A 20084-nucleotide genomic window follows, 5' to 3' on the forward strand; every position below is an offset into this window, starting at 1 on the left:
CGCTCGAGGCCCCAAATCACGGTGCCCTTCGGGAGACCCCGCTCGCCCAGCGGATGCTCCCAGTGCCTCCCGCTGCCCTGCACAGCGCACACGGCAGCACCAGCGAGAGCAGTGGGCACCTGCCCCTGCTAACATACGGCCCAAATACAGAATTTAGTGACTACAACATGACCAAGGACAGCAGACAACTTTCTGTGTTTTATTTTTATCTTTTCATTTATCATCGTACAATAATGTAAGTTAACAACAAAAAAAAAAAATCTAGTGCCAACTTCCACGGTGTCGAGTGCTCCACTCCAAACCACAAGTGTTCATTAGAAGTCAAAAAGTGTTGCTCCAGGCTTCCAGCGACATTACCTTCCAGAGGACTTGGTCACAGAGGATGCCACTATAGTTTTGTGCTGTTTCCAGAGAGCAACCCATCCCATGGCTCCAGACTCCACAGTTCCCTGAATGTCGGGTTTGGTTCATCTCACACCAGCCCATGGGATCTGGGAGAGAAAATGGGCCAAGGGCATGTGCAATTCAATTTCCATTTTGATAAAAGACAAATCCTGTGGTACGTTTTGCCAGGATGGCAAGTCCAAGGTGTGTAAACACAGCCAGAGCAACACAGCAACTGGAGGAAGACAATGGGGTAAGTGCAACTAAGGCAAAAGGGAGTAACTTCCATTTTGACGTGACCACAGCAGATGGTTGGGCTGAGGAAATGATTCAGTAGCAAAACAGGTATCACAGTACACCTGGACTACAGAATCAGTGAGACTATAGCTTAAGCTTGATTATTTATATTTACAAATTCTGAAGAATATTTAAAATTTCCTCTTCCTTCCCCTTCCTCCCACAATTGCAGTCTGCTGCACTTTTCAAAAGCACAGACCCTTGCTTTTACTGAATTTAAGGCTATTATGACAAAAAAAATGTTTACGACTCCCCTCTCCAAAACTAAGTATAAAAGTCAATTTGCTCTAGAATGTCTTGGATAACTCTAAATACAACCATCTATTTCCCAAAACAAATCAACTCATTTTTATATTTGGAAGACAAAAAATTTACACTGCAGAAGTTGGTCTTCATACACATACTCTTGCCCTAGAAACCAAACGACTTTGCACTGCAAGGTAGGTGTGGCTCAGGACACCCACCCTCTACTGAGTACAGATGTGCTGGTGGGAGAGGTTCACCATCACTCTCTTTGCCTCAAAGTACCAGATCATCAAAAGATCTGCTATGGAACATCCTAAAGTTAATCCACCTTGCTCTGAGACAGGCTGAGGATGTACTCACATAAGCACATCTAAGGAAGCAGCAATTTCTGAGAAAGAGTGCTGGGAAGACAATGTCTGCCTGAAAGTGTTCTCACCCGAGAGAGAACTACACAGGAACAGCAGAAATGGACACAGTGCTAGCCATGACCACAGCTCCCAGTTCTCTCCATGGGCACAGGAGGATACTTGCTTATTGTACACGCACCTGTGAAAGCTCAATGCATTAGAGAACCCACATTTAGGAGGGTGAAGATCCTTTCCAGCACAGGAAAGTGGTTGATTTTGCATTCCCTGAATTAGGCAAGTGTTGCTGGTGGTTTAACAGTCAGCTGAACCTGGTCAAGAAGCAGCCACAGGTTGGGCAGGGCTTCACAAAAATTACTACAACCAATGCTTCCTCCTCTTAACCTTAAAGTGCTGGGAAAATGCAGCATGACCAGACTAGTTAGCCTAGAAATAAACTTCCACAGTCCTACCATACCATATCCTAACATGATAGATAAGGTTCCTAGGAGTTTAGACCATGAAATCCTTCACAGATGCTGATAAGAGAATTTCATAAGGAAAAAAATATAAGGTTGTAGTAACTGGTTAACAGCAAAAAACATGGTAAGTCAAATCTTGGTATGGTCAACCAGCATTTTTAGAACAAAAAGTGACCCTTTCTAATGCACAGCTATCACTTCATTTGTTCAATGGCGTTTTTCATTAAAAAAAAAAGTTCCTCCAATTACGAACATCAAAGACAATACTGTAATAAAAACACTTTAGGTATTATTTAAGCTTTATAACTTACTAGAAGTTAAGATCTTTTTACATCCATTTCCTATTTTTATCTTGAAAGGACAGCTAACCTTAAAACATATGGAGAACGGCTCACTACCTAAGGGCCAATTCTAAACATTCTCAGTCTGACTCATTTGGGATGAAAGAGCTTTATTTCTTGCACAGAAAGAGGCCCCCTACCAGTCCCTGCTTTGCCAGCCGCTGTGTATCTGGCTGACCTCCCAACAAGGAGCATCAGTGAAAAAGCAGCTGCTATACATTTATGTTACCTACAGGCTGACACGCTCCACAGTCTGGTCAGAGCCTCTGAGCAACCACTGCCAAGTCGGCTGCACCCACTCAAAGTTTCTGTCTCCTGCAAAAGCTGACGTCTCACCTAACAGAGAAGGTTAAGCACGGCACGTATCTGACTGCCAGCATCAGTCATAACCCTCACACAGATGGCATTGCTAAAATAAAGCTGTGTCTCTTTGCAATACGTTATAAAAATTCACTGATTGCCTTAACATACTGGAAAAAATCACTGCATTTTCCCATTAAATATAGCATCATGAATTCAGTAAAATCAGAAAAAACTATTAAAAAAAAAAACCTTTCAAAACAGCTCCTTAGTTATACCTTGCTTGAACTGAACCCTTGGTATTTGAGCAGCATGAGTAATCTCATTTCATTTCTCAACATAACTCAAGACAGAACACAAATAATAAAAATACGAATAATCTATAAAAACCACAGTACATCAGAAATCTATGTAAAAAACATACGTCTGTATCAAGGAGCTCAGTAACAACTTAAAGCACCACTCAAAATTAAGTACCATACATGTTACAGTACATTCCATTTATTATGACAATTTAAGGCTAAAATAGGTACGACTCCCTTATAGTCAAGCTTTCTTATATTTATAAATGCATACAAACATTAAGTAGATACAAATGCGTAGGGTTTTTTATTGCTCTGAACTGTCTACTAGAATGTTCAACTTTCCCAGATGTTGTCTCAGTTTGCCTTTTTCAGTCAAGCTGAAGTCCTACAACTGCAACTTATGGCATTTGTACGATTATAGACCTTCTTTGATTCGAGCTGTAAATAAATTCAAAGATATATCAGACAAAATTGCCCACCATTGAAAACTTCATAACTTAGTTAACTAAACTATCTTATCATCCATAAGATACACAATTCATCACAAAGATTAGTTCTGCCATTCTTCAGGAAGGATTTTCTTTTCAAAATAATAGTTCTAACCAAGCGGCAAACAAGACAACAAGCAAGAAATGATTGACTGGTACCAGTCTAACAGACTGGGCTTTGGGGAAAAAAAAAAAAAGGAAGCTGGATATGTGCTCCAAAACAAAGAGCAAACTTTTCTTCTTGCTCATAGAGCAATTATGTTTCCTAATTATGTAAGGCAATGCCTCATTCTGCCAGTGCCAAATTCTTTGACTGTAGTTTGTCCATTTCTTGACCAATATTCCCCTCGATGGTATCACACTGGGCAAGAAAAACCTGAGAATAAGAAACAAATAAATGTTATTGGAGACACAATTTGGCAGTGGGAGGAGCTTCTGAAGAACTGAAACTGCAGTTTCCATGGTGAATTTGAAGACGTCAACTCAACAACCATTTTCCAGTTGGTTTGGTAATAGTTTATCCACACCTGCATTTACCCAGAATTCAACAGAAACATGACACTGGATAAGGCAATAGCGTGGCTGCACATCATCACCAGTACTTTCAGTTGTTCCAAAGTTCATAAACAACAGTAAGAAACGTAAAGGTTCAGACAAGTTAGTGCTTCATTCAGTTTGGAACATGACTTTTAAGCTCCTTTCTAAAACGTGTTCTTCAGAGGCCAAGGCTGGGAGGGACAAACCTGCTCAGTCAGATTTAAAACAAGCTTTCATGAAACCAAGGCCTTTTCTATTTCTTAAGACTAAAAGGGACCACTGAATACTCATCTTTATCAGTAAGTAGCTGGTGTTCCTCAAAAGACAGAAGGCTCCTTTCCAAAAAGGGCAGTCCACAGCACCTTAAGCTTTCTTAGAACCTGCCCACGAGTTCTCACAAGTAGAGCAACACACAGAGAGCATTTAGGAGCCAGCAGCCCCTGGTCACTTTGCTCATCCTGTACACAGCACAACACACCAGCACTTAAAGCCAATAAATTGTTTTAGGCCAATCCTAAGGTATGCAACTATAGTGCACTTTCTGAGTAGGATTCTCCCATTAGCTATTCATGTCTTGCCTTGTTTTTGCTATGTCTGCACCAGATTCCGACAGTCAAACCAGATATTTCATGTTATTTACATTTAAGTGATACTAAGAAAGTGCTTTCCTTCTAAAGCAACAAACTGTTGTGCCACATGAATGTTCCTCAACCACCACACTGCTTTGAATCATCTATTTCCAACCAATCCCTCGAGCTGTCATCAGCTCATGTCTATAAGAACTTGAGTGATGAAAAAGTGAAGGTGGTAACAACTGTAGCTGCTGGCTGCTACTGTTTTATATTTATCTCCCCACACAGGAAGATGTGTGACTGCCAGCACTAGAAGGCAGTAAATAGCTCCCCCTGGCTTTCATGGATACTTAAGAATGGTAAGCGTAACTTGCCACTGTTCTCCTGTTCTTGCTCTGGAAAAACAAACTGTTGTTGACAGCTCTGGTCTGAAACCCCTTAGGATTCTTCTGCAGTCCTCAAAGGGTTCAAAACCCACAGCGGCATAATGCTGTGCCTATAAAAGCACATCAATAATTCCAATCTCTGCTCAGCAGAGTCCATTTTATGCTTTAACAGCAGTTCTTACACAAAGCCCCACTTACTTCTGCTGTAACTTCACCCAAGAGTGGAGACCCAGTAGCTTCCACAAAGCTGAGAACAGCCACCAGTCTATTACAAGTTTTGCTGCCGTGGTTAGGCACATGGAATCAAGAGCACGTTCAGAACCCCACATAACAGAGCTACACCTGCAACCACCTTTGTTTCCATTTGCATTACCTGAACTTACCTCAGTAACTGAGTACCAACTGCTTTGTCCCTAAAGCTGTAACTAAAACCATTTCTCCTACAAAGTACTTCTGGGTAGGCCTTCCTCTATAATAGATGGCTATTCTAAAAAACTTGTGAAACACCAATGGGAAGTATTTAATAAGGTTACAGTAAAAGGCAAAATCTTTCAACTCTATATATGAATGCAAGGTACTTCCACAAACAATTTTTAGGAGCCCAACCTGGCACTAAAGCTAGCACAATGCAAAGAAATCCAGTAAAACAAGTATCATCACCATTCATTTATGTAAGTTTGAGTGGCAGGGGGTGAATTCCAGTATTTATTAACAAACCTTTAATTCAAGGTCTCTAAGGAAACAATGCCTAGGAATTTACAAGCATCATGCAATAGAAAAGCAATTAAACCCTCCATCCCCAGCACAGCTGCTCTTCTGTATAGATCTGAAAGACCTACTCTCCATAGAAAGTTGCAATAGAAGCTAAATTTTCCAAAGAACACCTCTGGCAAGGTCAGGAGTAGGTCAGCAGAAGTTACAGCTGACTGCATCCTTGTGCCCAGACCTCAGTCATTACTCCAGTCCACCAAGATTCAAAAAAAGGAGGAATGATCAGTCCTGGTGTCTTTACAAGTTATCAGAAGTACTTCACATCGTCAGGCAGCCATAAGACAAACCACTAATGTAAATGACAAACATTATCTGAAAACAACATGAGCTATGAAAATCTGTATTTTGTGTGCTGTTCTATAAAGCTATTAAATACCTCTCAAAGGGAGGTCATACAAAATACCAGTGTAAGAACAAACACTGAAAAAAATCTAAGCAGCTCATTTTCACAAACTCTTGGTGTACATGTGGCCAGCATTTATGGAGGAAAAAAAAGGAAAAAACCCCATCAGAAACAAACCAAGAAAACTCACCTGGACCCTCTTCACCAACCCCTTCTTCTTCAGTTTGCAATCACTGAAATTCTCTGGCAGATTCTGCAGTAAAATAAGCAAACAGGTTGATGCAGCTTAATGCTGAAATTAACATGTTAGACTTACAGCAAAAACTGGAATTATCAAAGAATCCTCTGAATAGGCATCCTGAAAATGCCATGCCTGCTCAGTGAGGATGATTACGCAGGAAAGAATATGTAAGAAAAAGTCATTAAAAAGTCAGGAATGCAGCATGGTGACTGCAAAGAACCAAGTCAGCAAATCTACCATGTACCTTTAGGGAACATACAGCAACAGAATACACACACTGCTTTTTCTACTGTGTTGTGTTAACCATTTGGCCAAGCTTCATTTTCAGTGTTGTTTTCAGAGATTGTAACATGAACAAATTTCTTACAAATACATTAACTCAATCACTTGCCATCATTAGAATGTATCATTAGTAATGCAGCCATTGCCAGTCTAAGCTGTACATCTGATCATCTCTGCAAAGTAATCATGGAAGGCAACAGATGTGAAGTGTATACACTATGTCAGCTTTTAATTTAATTCAAACTGCATCATTTTCTGTACTATTTCCACCCATTATGTTCATGTATGTCATCCTGGCAAGTGTTACATGCTTTGCCCTTTTTGAGCTATGTGAAATTGGGGTGTTGCTGGGGAATGGTGCTCAGGTTTATGATTTTTTTTTAAAACAGGTAAAAACATCTGTATAGATGATTATCATTATTTAAAGTTTATGTTAACATTCTTAGAAACACTGCATTCTCACTGGTGAAGATGCATAAAAATCTTGGGAGTTTCACACCAGTTTACCTTTTATTTTCCAGCCTAACTCCAGATCAAGAAGAGAGGTTTCCCTAACCTAATCTATTTCATTTCAGCCAAAATGTGAGCCCAGCTGGGAGGTTTAGATACATAAACTTTTGTAACAATCAAAAAATGCTGCTCTTCTCTTTTATTGTTCAGACAAATGGTTTCTACTCCTCCTGTTGGTTGCCCATGCTGTGTGTGCTGGTGTGAGGCACTTCAGCTGGGCTGTCGGCCGTGTGTCACCTTCCTATGGGAACACTCCTTAACTCCTCAGAGGTACTTCACTGGCATTTCCCTCTTGGTCCCTAACAGCTTGATGGCTGGAGTAGAAAGCTACAACCTAGTTCCATTACTGAAACTTGGTAGGACAAATCCATCACTGGACTCATGGGATGGTATAGCCAGGAGGTTGGACAAGATGACCATTAAAGGTGACTTCCAACCCTAGCTATTCTATGATTATATTCCATGATAAACTGGCAAGATGCACTGCAGGCTCTCACACATTACAGCCTCAAAGACTCATCTCTTGTATGCACAACACTCACGTTTTATACAAGAAATCCTCAAACCAACCACCGTTTACACAGTAAAAAATGTCTGTATTTTCCTGCCTGTAGATTCTCTCTGTTTTTGAGTGTTCTTTTAACTAAGAATCCAGCATTCCTGAGAGCTGCTTCTTAGGGAATGCAGACTCTCTTGTAATTTCTGTCCCCTCTCCCAGCTGATCTCTTAATAAAACCACCTCCCTTGCCACAGAACACCACCTTAAGCTCTGCTCAAGTTCCATTTGTTCTGGCACTGCTTCCAGTAACAATTTTTAAGTTTAGTGTTGCCACCATGTCTTTTGGTTCTCCTCTTTTGGTTCCTAAACCACAGATCCCAGTACATAGTATCTGATGCCTGAACCTACTTTAAGCAGTGTAGTCAATCAATAAACAAAAGAAAGCTAGTAAAATTTATTATTTATGGCTATCTTATCAGAACCAAAGGGACACTATTACAAACACAGGCACTCTTCCACAATGGATGTCACTAGCAGTAATACCTAGAAATATTCTGGGGTTGTTATCAAATTGTTTAAAAAAAATAAAAACCACTCTGCTACATATGGCATCAACTCTAATCAGTTGCAAAAAAGGATTTTTATTGACACTCCATCCATCTAACAAAAAGCTGTTTCATTAGGTTCATTCAAAAATCCAAATGAACAAATAGTATTTTATTGTGCAGGTTTTCTTGAGTACCAGCCCTTCTTATACTAATTAATAAACTGGACAGGTAGACTAGTTTCTTTAAAAACAATTATTAACTTGCTAATGGGTTTTCTTAATGCAGCAGTGGTAGCTAAGAATTCTACCCTCACTGAGGGATGACAGTATTTTTATGCTTGTAGGGAAAAGTCCCAGGGTAAAATTCAAGAAAACTGAGAAGCTACAAAATCTGTAATAAGCATACAGGCTAAGGGGGGATGAAATGGAGGATGGAGCAGGGTGGAAAGTTACCAACCCAGGTATAACAATATGGAAAATTATAGGAAGAAAATGGGGTTGCTACTCCGTGGATGGAATGCGCTCAGCATGCCCGACTTCCCATACACAATACACACTAAGAGGGCCTAGAGAGACGGTGGACTGGAGACAGCATGGCCAGGGTCTGTCCAAATCCTTGCAAGAGGGGGAATGTGGTGGTACCTTGTAGCTGGTAAGCCACATAACAGCTGGCACCCAAGGAAGGAAAAAGATTTCCTGCTGTTGAACCAGCAACCGTGGCAAGATCACAGATGCCCACCTCCATCCCAAAGTCTCCCTGAGATGCAATACTAATGTATAGCTGCAGCCTAAAGGTCACCTCAGATGCAATGATGACATGACCCACCTCCAAAGCACAACCACCATCACTGAACATGATGCATGACTAGAGTCACTTTAGCTCCACCTAAACGTAAAAATAGTATAAAATTAAGTTTAAAATGGTGTAAAAACAGGGAAGACTCCATTACTGGGGATTAGCGCTGGTTAGTATATTGCTTTAAGTACGGTTTTGCAACCAGATACTATCACCAGCAATCCTGTCACAGTTTTCTATTGTATGAATAAAGGAGTGCTATTCCACAAACTGTTAGAGTGAGTCCTTCAAGGGCACTTACAGTCACTGGCAGCAGGTAAATATTTGACTATGGATACCCAGGAGGGAGTCCCTCTTATGCTGTTGGCACTTGTCCCTGAATCTTGCCTGGGGCACGAGCAGACGGATTAAAGGTGTGGAGGCCCAGGAGGGTGGCCTCTCTGTTTGCATGTGACCCCAAGCAAGTCAGTTGAACTACCCTCGGATCAAGTGGACTGCTCAGGGAAGGGTCACCATAACAGGATGCTGACAGACTGGTGGGGCACAAGGGTCTCAGCTAACCTGGGCCACCAACACACAAATCAAACAGGAAGGGTTGAAGAAACCTCCCCTTTCACATGGCAGTGCTTCCTGAGCTTTAGAAATACCTTCCTCTGAAGCTCTGATTTCATGTTTACAACTCATGCTCAGATATTAAAGAATTATAGTAAGAAACGCTTATCACATTTTTATTGATCCAGATAAATTCAAAAAGTTTAATAATAGGTTCTCATCTTATTTTAACTGGAAAAACTTCTCAGATGTCTGGGAAATGTTTGTTACAGGCACAATGATGGGGTTTTCTCCAGAATGCTTCTTTCTTTTAATCCTTGAAATGTTAATTTGGTATTGATTTACCCAATGACAAATATAGCAGAGACAAGGAGACCATTAAATTTCATCAGAACAGAATGGTAATTTAAGTAAGTTCTACAGAGGAACTATAATTTTTAAAAATCCTCAGGTAAGGAGGATGGGCCAACAGAGCATAATTATGAGTCAGTAACGCCAAGACCAACAGATACAATTTGAGAGATTTCTTGTGAACTTATGTTAACAAAATCAGTGACTTGTATTTCAGAAGAGAAAGCTTTTTTCAGTCATTAGAACAATCTGTTCTCTGCAATATTGTCTTTCTAGATTAAAAAAATCTGCCATTTAATAGGAGACCATCTTGAGGACAAAGTGAGTGCTCACACTGCGATATTGGTGAAAGTGTCCATGTAAACTAGAGCTGGTTCACAAGTACATTCTGTTCATGACTGTGGGTTTAAATCTTCCTCCTGCTGTCAGAAAAATTTTCCCTTTTTTCTTGAAAAAGCTTTTCAGATATTTAAAAACCTGAGCCAGATGACCAAGTAAAGCATTTCCTGTGTTCTTCTCACTGAGATTTGTAGTAAGTAGTGTATTTTGACTTCTACTCCTGGACCATATGTTTTAACTGATTAAATAAACAGCACTTCTGCTAATGCACACACGTATCTTCAACTGTTGAACAAGACTCAACTGCATTCTTCCTGAAGAAAACCTCTAAGATCTGTGGCTTATGGCAATGTCTGACTGTGCCACAATATCAAAAATTTGTAAGATGCTCCTAAAATCTTACAATCTTAGGAGCAGTGAAAGCAGTAGCTGTTTAAACACATTTATGTTAAAATGCTTGTTACAGATGCTCTACCCAAAAGCATCCCTTCAAGACTTTTCTTTCCCACCTCTGGGGGTGACAACACTGTATTTTTTCTCTCACACCCCACCACTGTATGACTATAAACTTACTTCTCCACCTTCCAAATCCCGTCTTTTAAATTCACAATTGTTGAACACAATTAAAAGTATTTAATTGTAAATAAAAAGTATTTAGTTCCAAATTCAGCTCCTCTAACTAATGAGCTCATCTGCTACCAGTAAGAGAGTGATACTCCTAGAATAGAGAGAAAACAATATGCAGGCTTCCTCACCCTTAGCTCTCTGTAACCAACCAAACCTCATTTTGTACCAAGCTGTATAGTTTTGAGTGATCCAAGTAACACACAGCAGCTGAGACACTTTAATGAGCTTTGACAATACTGCCAAAAGAAAAAACTAGAACATTTATAGTGTGAGATTGCTGGTATGTTCCACTTCTACAATGCATCATCCATTCTTCTCAGTCACATTTTTCCTCTCTGAATTTTTTAACATGCTGTTGACAGAATCAACAGCACCTCTACATGTTCAATAGCATTTAACAGATGTGTCAGAACTAGCTTTTACTTGGCTGCCGGAAAGAATGCTAATTACTTGTATAAACCAATTCTACGATACAGATAAAATACTTCTATTTCTATTTGCATTTCTATTTGCCATTTTTTACTTCAGAAGAACTCATTTATTGCTCATACACACCCCTCATTACCATTCTGTACTGCTGCCTCCAGATACTGCAACCACAGTACAGCTGAGTCCTGCCTCAGTAAGTTGGTGGCCTGTTCGTCTGACCTGGTGTAATACCAGCACACTGAACTCCCACATTTTATGTCAAGATTCCACCTACATGTATTTCCTCTGCAAGATTTCACAGAAGTCCAGTAGTCATGACAAATCTCACAGCCAGCTTTGTATATTAAAAGAAACAAATATGTGCAGTGTAACTGCAATCACCAGTAATCCAAACCCTCATTTATTTAAACAAAAAACAAAGACTTTTCAATGTCATAGGCTCTTATACAATAAAGTAACAAACAATTATTACGGATTTTGAAAGATATTAATTATTATTTTAGTCTTAGCTCTGATGTTGGAACCCTGGGTTTAGAGAATTTAGGTTTCTAGGATATAATAATATATATATGTAACAATATGGAGGATTTTGGGTGTGGATTTGTTCTTCATCTCTTCTCCTTCTTCACAAATCTAGCTATTCTGGTATTGGGTCAAAAAACCCTCACTGCAGGTCATGAATAGATAGTTATTGGATTATAAATAAAAACATATTACTCAGCATTTCATAATTGGTTGATTTGTACTTTAAATGGCCTTGGAAGTTAGAACTCAAGGCCATCTTCCACCTTGTTAACTAAGAGGCACATCCAGTGCAGCTGTGCTACAGATAAGAAAATAATAAACAACAATTAGAAGAAAAGCCTGGCATTTCCTGCATTTCAATCCGAACTCTGAGTAAAAGACTTGAAATTCAGAGACAAAACGAAAACAGAGAAATTAACACTCTGACTGCTCCACTTTCTCAAGAAATAAAACTTCAAGAAACAAAACTTCGTGAAACAAAGCACAGGGACTCCATTATTTCCCAACCTAAACACCAGGTCACTGATTATAAGTCTTCTAAAACATTGTACTAGACCTAAAATCCCTTGTCCAGTACTGTTCAGAGTATTATGGATAAGGTGGTACATCACAGCATGGTTGCTGTTTAAACCACACAGAAAATAAGAGTTAAAAGCAATCTTGGGAAACTGAGTTTGGATTAATCAGGAAGCAGTGAAACAATTTTACAAGGCTGCCTGCTGGGTTCCAGAACTGCACACCCAAAGTACTGAGGTTTTTTCTAAATAGAATTTGGTATCAAAAATTGAAGGGGTCAGAAACAAGCTTTAATCCCATCCAACTGAGACAGTTGCCACCTTATTGATATTTCCATGACAACACATAGTAAATCTGCCACTTCATACAGGAAATCGGTTATATGAAGTCTTTAACAGCATTCAGTAACTGTCAGCATAATATTCTCCTTCATATGAGGCACAAAAGGAAACAGAAATTTGAAGACTCCAAAATACTCAGAACACAGCAATTTTTTTAAAAAAAAGGTTTTAGAACTGTTAGCTCTAACAAACAGCAAAGACTAGGTTATCATCATACACTCACAATACAAAAGCAGGAAATTAGTTATTAAGCTTCCCACTATTCCTAGGAACAAATCCATATTACATAGCACTTGACGGTGGCCAATTCAAATTATTAGTCTTTGATTTAGTCTACTGTTGAACTTTTCAAAGTGTCCATCAATTAAACTACATTTATTTCACCAGTTATAGGTATTTGCATGGCATCTTTTGGAAAAAAAAAAGATCCAATAAATAATCTCCTGTACCAAGGAGGAGACCCCAAAGACACCACTACCAAAGAAAAGCAGCACCTTCCTTCAGAGCAGGATCTTACAATATCCTTGATATGCAACATAATTACATAATGAAGCTTACAGAGAATGATCAGCAGACAGAGAAACAGAATAAGGAGATACCCTGGTTGTGGCAATCTTCTATTTATCTCTGTACAAGACCCTTATTCTCATCTAGCTCTCAGCTACTACATGACACAGAAAGATGTATATTATAGTCTGGAAATGTAATGTAAGGTTATGATCCACTAATGACTGCAAAGCACATGGATATACCCAGTATATATACCAGTATATTCTTTCTTGAAAGAACCCAGCCCTCAATATGCAGGTATCTCAGATAAAAGTACTGTCAGTCCATATGTGACTGACCAGAAAATCCTTCAGTCTGCAGGACCTCCTTGTTCCTCTGTGGTATAGAATATTAAGTGTATCTCATTGTTTGTTTTTTTTTTTCCCCAGACCTATACTGTTACCATGAAAGTTTGCCAAGAAGCAAAAAAAGGACAAAACTTGAGCAAAGGATACCCATTTCACCTAGTCTTCATGGGCTGCTGTCCCAATTGAAGCTCTTCTGTATAATGGGAATTCATACACAGGCATTACTGGCACCATTTAGAAAGAGAGGCCGCCATTTTTTGGAAACATACAGGGTCAAGTATTGCATATTAAAGAAAAAAAAAATGAGCAAAGGGATTAACCAATTTTCAAAGTCAAATTCAATTTTTAGTACATTAAAATAGCAAATAAGTTTCTGTTGGGATTTGACCCTCTTCTGTGGTTAGTTACTTACAATGGCATCAATCTGTTCAAGGGTCTTCATGAATTGCTCTGCAGTTCCTTTTATCCTCTTGTCCAGCTGTTTTAGTGCTTCTGCTTGGAGATCCTTTGCTAAAAATCCCTGAAGAAGAAAAAAACAAAATTATCCCACACCCTACACAATACTCACCTTAGAAAATCTGTCAATCCACAACAGGAGAAAACATCTTGTACTATTTCTGTATTTTCAAGCATAATAGGGACTCTAATCTTAATCTGTATTCTTCTGTATGTTATCAATTCTTGACATGGTAAATGTAAGATCTGCTAGGTTTACTTAAATGATAAACAAGTAATAGACCTTCTTCTTTGGACTTCTTTGGACTTTGACAGAACTCTGTGTTTTCCCAGATATAAAGAATATAACTTATCCCCTATGAAACAATATTTACCTTTTTCTGAACAGTGCCATGTCTCTACTTTGCAAACTCATATATGGCATCTGAAATTCATTAAGAATTATTACTGACTCTTGGACATTTAGAGGGGTGGCCTATTACTGACTACTCAAAACCTTCAAACTGTTTTGTTTGGGTTTTTTTAAATAGATACACCTATAAAACTGCTTTGCAAAGATGTAAAGTGATACAAAACTGGCATACCTTCTGGATACTTGTGAACTCTTTATTAACTTCCTCTAATTTATTAGCTATTTGCTCCACTGACTTCTCCAAATCTTTTAACTTCTTTAATTCAGCCTCTTCTTCTGGACTATTCTGTGTATTCAAAAGTACAACATTCACAACTAAGGGACAAATAAAGATACAATGCAGCTAAAAAGCAGCAGTGCTGACACAGACATAAAGGCTTCTGATGGTTTAGAACAAACACTACACTGTGGCTATTCTTTCCATATTTCAATACCTACCAAATAAGCTTCTTCCAAAGCTTAATTACAAATACACCTAAATCAGCAATGTATTATTATAATGAGATTAATTTGAAGGGAAAAGGAAAAGTGCAATTTTTTTTCTTTTTGTAAACTTATCATTTCTAAAGTATAGGCAACATTTACATAATGAGATTATTACCTCATTCTTGACTTGCAAAGCCAGCCACAAATCATTTCACCAGAAATAACACAGACAATCAAGACACAGTAGCTACAGTTGGGGAAGTTTTTTTTAAACCAGAAAAATAAGATGAGCAGATAAGGTCATCAGTGCACAGAAAGTTCATGAGCACTGACCACAGATTAGGCAGAGTCCTGTCAATAATGTAAAGCAGAAGCCAGTCAATAATGTAATTTCAGAGAAGTCCAAACTGCAGTTATTTGCAGTGTAACATGAGATTGAACTCAACTTTCTGGATAGGTATACAAGATTAGGTTAATGCTACAGCTTGTTTCTGTGTTCAGCAGCTGACTTACTGACAAAAATGATGACAGTTTAAGGGGGTAAAAGGTCCACAGGCAATGCTTACCCTTTTCCCAATCAACATGACTTTGCAACCATTTTTAACACCAAGTGCTGATAATGGTTGTTCCAATTCTTTCAGAGACTTTCCTAAATGAAGAATGAGAGAGGAAAAAAAATAGTTAAAGTACAGTTAGTGGCACAAGAATGTCTTTTTGAAGACATTCAAAACATGGACACCTGAAAGTGACTAAGATGAAAGCTCATCATCTATACAGAACATGGCAGATTTATAAGTTACCTTTGTATATCAGTTTCTGAAAAGGAACTGGCACTCCAGTGACTTGTTCAATAAGTACAGCCATGTCTTGTAGTGTAGGTTCACCATCTTCTTGTTGAGAAGCAACTTGAATACTGTGTTTTTCATTACCTAGTAGAAAAACGTAACAGTAATACTTATTGTAACCTAGAAAATATTACAGAGAAAATCCATCTCTAATATTTATTACCATTAATACAGAAAGTTCTCAAATCACAGGTTCTCATGTAGGATCATACTTTTCAATCAAATTATTCTACTACACTTCCTTCCTCTTGAAGTGACTGACCTCAGCTGAAAATTTTGGGTTGCACTGGAATAACCTGAAGAGTTTGATCAGGTGTTTTTTTACTGCTGTAATTTAGCTCCTGCTAAATATTGTTCCTTATCTCTTTCTAAAAGTACAGATGGTGTCCAGACATCCTACAAGCTAAAGCATGAAAGCCCACACCTTCCTGATGTATCCCATTTCCTACTTGTAGGAACTTCTGATGTCATGAGTCTTTGGTATCTGAGACAATTTATCACTTCCTTTGCTCCCTTCTCCTCAAACACAAGAAACAAGCAATCATTGTCTACCCCATTTCATCTCCACCACCAACCAGAGAGAATTCTCAGAGTGCAAAAACTATTTCTCCCCATGAACTGCTGATAAGCAGACATAACCACTTGGAGAAGTCCCAGCTTATCTGTCACCTTCCACTTATGGAGCATCCTATTCAGACTCCCTATGATTACTTGCATGCAAACAGGAGGTAGTTCTCAGGGGGGAAAAAAGGAGTATGCCTATTAATCTGCTTTGCAACAGACCCTTTCTACAACCCTCTGCTCCCACACACTTAAGGTCTGTCAATCTCAAAGCACTCACAGGATTCAACCACCACTGGCTGCAAGGAAAATCAAAACAGGCATTTTTCACTCTGCAGGAAGAGACAACACATACCAGAAGGAAAACTATTCTCATACCATAATTTAAAGTGCATGTATCTTTTACAAAGGAGAGTGCTAGAAAAGTTGATTTTAAAATGCTCCAGCCTCCCACAGTCACATGACAAGTGACATTTTAGTCTCAAAAATTTTAAAGCTCTAACAAAATTTGTTATTCCAAGACAATTTTAAGCTTAGAATCACATTATGCCACTCTCACCCAAGCATTTTTCATGAACTGCCCTTCTTACTAGTTTCTTTTGGGAAAAAAAAACGAACCACAAAACACAACCTCAGTATATTTCAAAAGGTCATTTTGATATACACAACTGCTTTGTATAAGGGCTCTGCAGCAGCTGAGAGAAAAAAAAATATATTAACTGAGGAAAAAAACAGATCAAGTTTGTCTAACAAAATAACTAGTTTAATTACAAATTATGAGTACCACTTTGGGCAGACTGTAAACAAATTTTACTGTAAATTCACAGCAGAGTGAAATCACCATAAAAAAACAACTCATGGGTTAGAACTGGTATCACAGCTTCTCAGCTTGCTTCAGTAAATTACAACACTAATTTGAAGTAAGCACTACTGCAAAATTCCAAAATACTTCTTTCTTTAAAAGCATAAATATATTTTAAGAAACAGGTCAATTCATTTTCTTGCTGTATTGGGTTTGCATGGCAAGGTTTTGGTACCAGGGGCCACAGGGGGGGTTTCTGTGAGAAGCTGCTGGAAGCTTTCCCTACGTCCAACAGAGCCAACGCCAGCTGGCCCCTGGACAGACACATGCACTGCTCGCCACGGCTGAGCCCATCAGCAGTGGTGGAAGCACCTCTGCAACAATGTAGCTAAGAGTAAAAACAAACCTGTGCATCAGCAACTGCAACCACAGAGAGGAGTGAGAATGTGTGACAGAAACAGCCTGCAGACACCAAAGAAAAAAGGGCAGAAGGTGCTCCAGGTGCTGGAGCTGAGATTCCCCTGCAGCCCATGGTGAAGACCATGGTGAAGCAGCTGTGCCCCTGCAGCCTGCAGAGGCAGAGATCCACCTGCAGCCTGCGGATGATCACCACACCAGAGCAGGCGGATGCCTGAGAGGAGGCTGTGACCCTGTGCGAAGCCTGTGCTAGAGCAGGCTCCTTGCAGGGACTTGTAGACCCAGGGAGAAAGGAGCCCACACTGGAGCAGGCTTGCTGGCAGGACTTGTCACCCTGTGGGGGACTCACACTGGAGCAGTCTGTTCCTGAATGACTGCAACCCATGAGAGGAACCCATGCTGGAGCAGGGGAAGTGTGAGGAGTCCTCCCCCTGAGGAGGCAGGATCAGCAGAGACAAAGTGTGATGAACTGACTGCAGCCCACATTCCCCTGCAGTGGTCAGGCAGGAGTTAGAGAACTGAGGAGGAAAGTTACGCCCAGGGGAGAAAGTAGTTTTTTCTCTTTTAGTTCTCATTGTTCTACTCTGATTTGAATGTTAATGAACTGCATTTCCCTGAGCCAAGTCTGTTTTGCCCATGACCTGGTGAGTATTCTCTCCCTGCCCTTCTCTCAACCCAGGAGCCTTTTGCTGTATTTTCTGTCCCCTGCCCAGCTGAGGAGGGGAGTGACAGAGTGGCTTTGGTGAGCATCTGATGTCCAGCCAGGGTCTGCCCACCACACTTGCAGATTGTCAAGTCACACACATGGGTCTACTGTCACTGTATTTTTCAGCCCTAATTTCCATCTTTCCCCACTTTCACTCCTGCACACAAAACTTTACTAAAAATGTTTTGCACAAAGTGGTCAAGCAGCATCTGACAGCTGCAGGTGTAAATCAGACAGATGAAGCCCAATCTAAACAAAGGCTTCTATTTGCTATCTATTAATGACAAAGTAATTAGCAGGTAAAAAAACAATTGGAAAGAGAAAAACATCCTCAGACAAGCAGGCTGTTGGCAAACAGCAAGATGTTGGAATTATAAATGTCAGTATCATTAAATTACTGACATCTTTGCAAAATGAAAACCCCTCAGATCAAATGGAGCCCTCTGAAGGCACCAGTTAGCACATGAATCATGATGATTCAAACAGATTATTCTACAAAATTCCTCACCAAAGACTTAAATAAAACTACAAGGAGATAAAGGAAACCTTTGAACAAAACAATTTGAAACACAATTTGAAAAGATGAATGAGCAAGCAGAAATAAACAATAAGCTCTAGAGATGGAAAGAACATGACCAACACAGTGCAAAACGAACAAAGGCAGAATTTACTATCAATAATTTAAAAAACTAATCCAATTAAAATATTACTAGGTTTAAGCAGAATACCTTGCTGATTTAATACTTTACTATCTTCTTCATTCCTCCTACTGTCTCACCTAGATCCACTTCAAAATCTAACTATGGTGCTTCCCATCTTATTTTTAAGAACTGCAAAGTCCAAGCTATTCTCATCCCTTTGCAGTAACGTTTTATATCTATTTATAGATACAAGCCCATCTTCGCCTCCACTTTCTTCTCCCTCCTCCTGTTTTTGAGGGAGGAAAAAAGCCCAACTGTGTCAGCTGGCCTTTGAGTAACCCATTCCACCAGGTCAGCACCAGCACCCACCTGTCCTACTGAAGAAACCACTCTCTGTTGCAGTCTTGTAGCTCACTAGCTGCAAACATCCAAGTCTCTTCAACAAACCAGAAGAAAGCCTACTGGGTAGCACCTGCTTTTAACATGCAGTGCTGACTTCAGCAATATATTTCATCTAAGTCAAGATTACCAAAACAACAGAATGACAGAATGGGTCAGGTTACAAGGACAACAGTGGGTCATTTGGTCCAACCTCCCTGCTCCAGCAGGGTCACCCTACAGCAAATGGCATAGGACTGTGTCCTGACAGTTCTCGAACACCTCCAGTGAGAGAGACTCCACAACCTCTCTGGGCAACCTGCACCAGAGCGCAGTCACCTCCACAGTAAAGAAGTTCTTCCTCATATTCAGGCAGAACTTCCTGTGCATCAGTTTCTGCCCATTGCCTCTTGTCCTAGGGCTCGGCACCACTGAGAAGGCTCCATCTTCTTGGCATCCTCCCTTGACATATTTATGCACAACAGTGAGGTCCCCTCTGTCATCTCTCCTCGAGGCAGAACAGGCCCAGCTCCCTCAGCTCTTCCTTTTAGGAGAGATGCTCCAGTCCCCCCACGATCCCCGTCGGACCCAGACGACCTCTGCTCTGCGCCCTCCGGCAAAGGCCGCCGTGTCACCTGTTCCCACTATCAACCTTGCAGCACACCTACGCCGGCGATCCAGCTGGAGGAGACACTGGGAAGCCGCGGCCAGTCAGGAGCGAAGCCTCACGGCAGCAGCCGGCATGGAGCCCAGGCTGAACGGGGGCCGGGCCGTGCCCCGCCGAGGCCGCGGCCACCCCGGCCGCCCTCCGCTCGCCCCCCCCGCCGATGCGGCCGCGGCCCGCCCGCCCCGCAGCGCCCGGTGTCGCTCCGGGCCGGGCGGGGATCGCGGGCAGCGGGGAGGGGACGGGCCGGGAGCAGCCCCCGCGGCCGGAGATGCGCCCCCGCCCGCTGCCCCTGCCCCGGGCGCTTACTGTAAGTGACGGTGACGGTCACCGGGGCTCCGGGCGCCGCCATCTCGCCCCGCCACAGGGAACCGTCCGCGGCGCTGCCGGGCCGCGTCACTTCCGGAGCAGGAAAACGGGAATGCCGTCTTCCCGGTCTGCTCTCACGGCGGCACCGCCGGGCAGCTCCCGACAGCAGCAGGGACGCGGCCCAGGCGGGCCTGGCGTAAACGGGACCTTTTCTTCCCCATCCCAAACCAGGCCCCGCCTCTGGCGAGCCCGGGGCACG

At 40.9% G+C, this 20084-nt stretch overlaps 1 protein-coding gene across 2 annotated transcripts; it reads right to left on the reverse strand.

The window, feature by feature from the left end:
* Positions 1-180: 180 nt before the first annotated feature.
* Positions 181-20052, reverse strand: BAG1 (BAG cochaperone 1). 2 transcript variants are annotated; one of them, XM_069004193.1, is made up of 7 exons: positions 19826-20052; positions 15303-15431; positions 15069-15151; positions 14249-14362; positions 13621-13728; positions 5987-6049; positions 181-3563 (listed from the first exon to the last, which is right to left on the reverse strand). In XM_069004193.1, exons 1-7 carry the CDS (start codon positions 19866-19868, stop codon positions 3474-3476), a joined length of 630 nt encoding a protein of 209 aa, XP_068860294.1. In that variant the 5' UTR covers positions 19869-20052; the 3' UTR covers positions 181-3473. The 2 variants fall into 2 exon arrangements, with proteins under 2 accessions (XP_068860294.1, XP_068860293.1); XM_069004192.1 differs by lacking the exon at positions 14249-14362 and having other exon boundaries at positions 19826-19946.
* Between the last annotated feature and the right edge of the window lie 32 nt (positions 20053-20084).

Source organism: Aphelocoma coerulescens, chromosome 2, assembly GCF_041296385.1.
Source record: "Aphelocoma coerulescens isolate FSJ_1873_10779 chromosome 2, UR_Acoe_1.0, whole genome shotgun sequence".
Taxonomy (NCBI): domain Eukaryota; kingdom Metazoa; phylum Chordata; class Aves; order Passeriformes; family Corvidae; genus Aphelocoma; species Aphelocoma coerulescens.

Coding starts and splice junctions, on each gene's coding strand:
- BAG1 (XM_069004193.1), bottom strand. CDS start 19,868: ATGGCGGCGCCCGGAGCCCCGGTGACCGTCACCGTCACTTACA. Junction 13,729..14,248: donor AGTTCACAAGTATCCAGAAG/GTATGCCAGTTT, acceptor TTTCTTCTTCAG/GGATTTTTAGCAAAGGATCT. Junction 6,050..13,620: donor TTGAACAGATTGATGCCATT/GTAAGTAACTAA, acceptor ATTTTACTGCAG/AATCTGCCAGAGAATTTCAG.